This window comes from Galeopterus variegatus, unplaced genomic scaffold (assembly GCF_000696425.1).
Source record: "Galeopterus variegatus unplaced genomic scaffold, G_variegatus-3.0.2 Scaffold2551, whole genome shotgun sequence".
Classification (NCBI taxonomy): Eukaryota; Metazoa; Chordata; class Mammalia; order Dermoptera; family Cynocephalidae; genus Galeopterus; species Galeopterus variegatus.
In genome coordinates, this window is record NW_007728662.1 from 83,452 (window position 1) to 86,036 (window position 2,585).

At 34.5% G+C, this 2,585-nt stretch overlaps 1 protein-coding gene across 3 annotated transcripts in view; it reads left to right on the plus strand.

Annotated features, from left to right (window-relative positions):
- Window positions 1-2,585, plus strand: part of ABI2 (abl-interactor 2) — a 59,611-nt gene that overhangs the window by 24,886 nt on the left and 32,140 nt on the right. For all 3 annotated transcript variants that reach the window (XM_008582260.1, XM_008582262.1, XM_008582261.1), the window contains 2 exons: window positions 804-950; window positions 1,676-1,800. In XM_008582260.1, coding sequence (XP_008580482.1) covers window positions 804-950; window positions 1,676-1,800 — 272 coding nt within the window. The remainder of the gene's footprint in view (window positions 1-803; window positions 951-1,675; window positions 1,801-2,585) is intronic.

Below are 2,585 nucleotides of genomic sequence, written 5' to 3' on the forward strand. Positions count from 1 at the left end.
GTGGCTCACTCAGGAGAGCGTGGTGCTGACAACACCAAGTCAAGGGTTAAGATCCCCTTACCGGCTATCTTTAAAAAAAAAAAGAAAAAAAAAAATTAACTTCTATCTCCCCCCACCCGCCCCCCCCCCCCCCAATTCAGACTGGTTTGTATTTTACAGCCCAGAGTAAATAAGGTAGAAGGACTTAAGTGGTCTATTTTAAAAAGATTTCTTTTCCCTTGTAAATGCTGAACTCTGAGGAGGAGAAGAGGAAAGAGATCAAGTTGAGGGAGAAAGTGAGGTTGTGAGAATGGAAGGAGATGAGATTAAATGTGTATTTTTATGTACAGATATACTTTGATTTCTATGTATTTCGTATATAGAAAGAGAAGTGAGTTGTTATGACTGGCATAGTGGGGGTTATGGATCAGAAATCCAGATTTGTTCCTATCTTTGAGTATCTTTGGTTAGGGAGGATAATTAAGGCATTAATGCAGTGCAGTTGGAAGATTTTTGACATGATACTAAAATAATTCAAACTCTTTTAAGAAGAGTAGGATCTGGGAAACATTAAGTGATGGAGAATGTGCTCTCTGAGAATAAATGAACAAAATTGCATTAGCGCAGGGAAATGAAAAATAATAATACCAAAACTCTAATGGCAGAGAAGTAATACTTTAGGAAAGATATGAAATTGGTAGCTGGGTTATGTTAAAACACATTCCTACCTCTGATGACAAATTGTATTTCACTCTGGCAACTCTTCGAATTTACTGTGCCGAAATTTGCTTAATCACACAGTACATACGCTTTTCTTTTTGTAGGCGGCACTCCCCCTATCGCACACTGGAGCCAGTGCGTCCTCCAGTGGTACCAAATGATTACGTACCTAGCCCAACCCGTAATATGGCTCCCTCGCAGCAGAGCCCTGTGAGGACAGCTTCTGTGAATCAAAGAAATCGAACTTACAGGTATTTTCTCTACCTCAGTGCAAAATGTGATGGTCATAGTACCACAATCTATTCAGATAAGTTAAATCTCTCTCATTTTCCAACCACTGAGTTCTTTTCCTCACTCTATTCTCCCAAACCTCATTTGATTCCACTTCTCTCTCCTCATGTTCTGATGCAACTTTGAGCAGTCAGGAAGTTGAAAAAGAATAGACATCTTAAAGTGCAAACTTCTCTACAAGGTTAATAGTTTAGTTGATCTGAAAAAAAATTATGGACCAGATGTGGGAAAATTCAAGTTGTTTTTTGGTGCAACTTTACAGATGAAAAACTACACAATACAACATTAATATGAGATAGTATATCAAGATATCATACAAGTTAAAATTAATCAAACAATTTGTTTAGGAAAATGTTTTTATTATAAAAGAAGTTTCCTCAGGCATTGAACTGGAGTATAAGAAGGTAATATTTATTATTTTGATGTGTTGAGCCCCAGCTCTTATCACTTATATTTATGGAGAATTTTTTCTTAATTTCTTTAATACATGCTTATTAAAAGGTGGTCAAAACAAGTTTATTGAACCCAGCCTTTTCTCCAGCTTCATTAAGAAATTCAGATTTGAAGTGGAAGGCTTTTGAATTATTTTTATTGTAGCTATATTAATTTTAGAAAATTTGGGGAAATGCTGATGATATCTTCCTATTTATAAATACTCATATTTTGGTGGCTCTTATTTCTTTAGCAGCAGTGGGAGCAGTGGTGGAAGCCACCCAAGTAGTCGGAGCAGTAGTCGTGAGAACAGTGGAAGTGGGAGTGTGGGAGTTCCTATTGCTGTTCCTACTCCATCTCCTCCAAGTGTCTTTCCAGGTAAAACATTAATGGTGCTTCATCTTCAGTTTTCCTTTCTGAATTTGAATTCAATTTGTGAATTAATTACAGTGGGCTTTCTTCATAATCAGGATTTTTCTTCCTTTAGGATTCCGTAAATGTTGGGAAGTCTTTATACATTTGTTATTTTTAATTAAGTGATTTGTAAGTTTTCGCTCACTTTGCACTTCTCTGTTGTTTGGTTTTATGCCTTTGGTACTATGGCTTAGCTGGTTCTTTGAGGTTTTAAGCACCACTTTGGTATCAGTTACATGTTTAATTCTAGCTAGTGTTATAACAGTGCATGTCTTTGGACATAGTAGAGACTCTGTGAGAATATTGGTAACAATGGACTGGGAAAACGTAATAGTAGTCTTGACAGTTATATTTAGTGAACTATTGGAATTTGGTCTCTGAAACAGAAAACTGTGCTTATTTGATCTGAGGACCCAGGGTTAAAATTTATTTTTAAAAGCCTGATACAAAAGGCTTAAGGATAAAATGTTACGTATTTGGTTTACTTATAGTAACAAGTAGATAATACCTTTTTTAAAAGTTACGAAATAGATTTTTAAAAAATTCTTTTTTACCAGTTAAGATATTGTCTGTTTTCTGATTTGTGTAATTCAGAATGGAATACTGTGTTTTTGTGTGTATTATGTTTAGTTTTGTATATTATTTACAGACTGTTATGCTAAAAAAGACAATATAAAGGGAGCACTTTTCTTTTTTTTTTTTTTTTTTTTTTTTTTTTTTTTTTTTTTTTTTTTTTTTTTTTTTTAAAA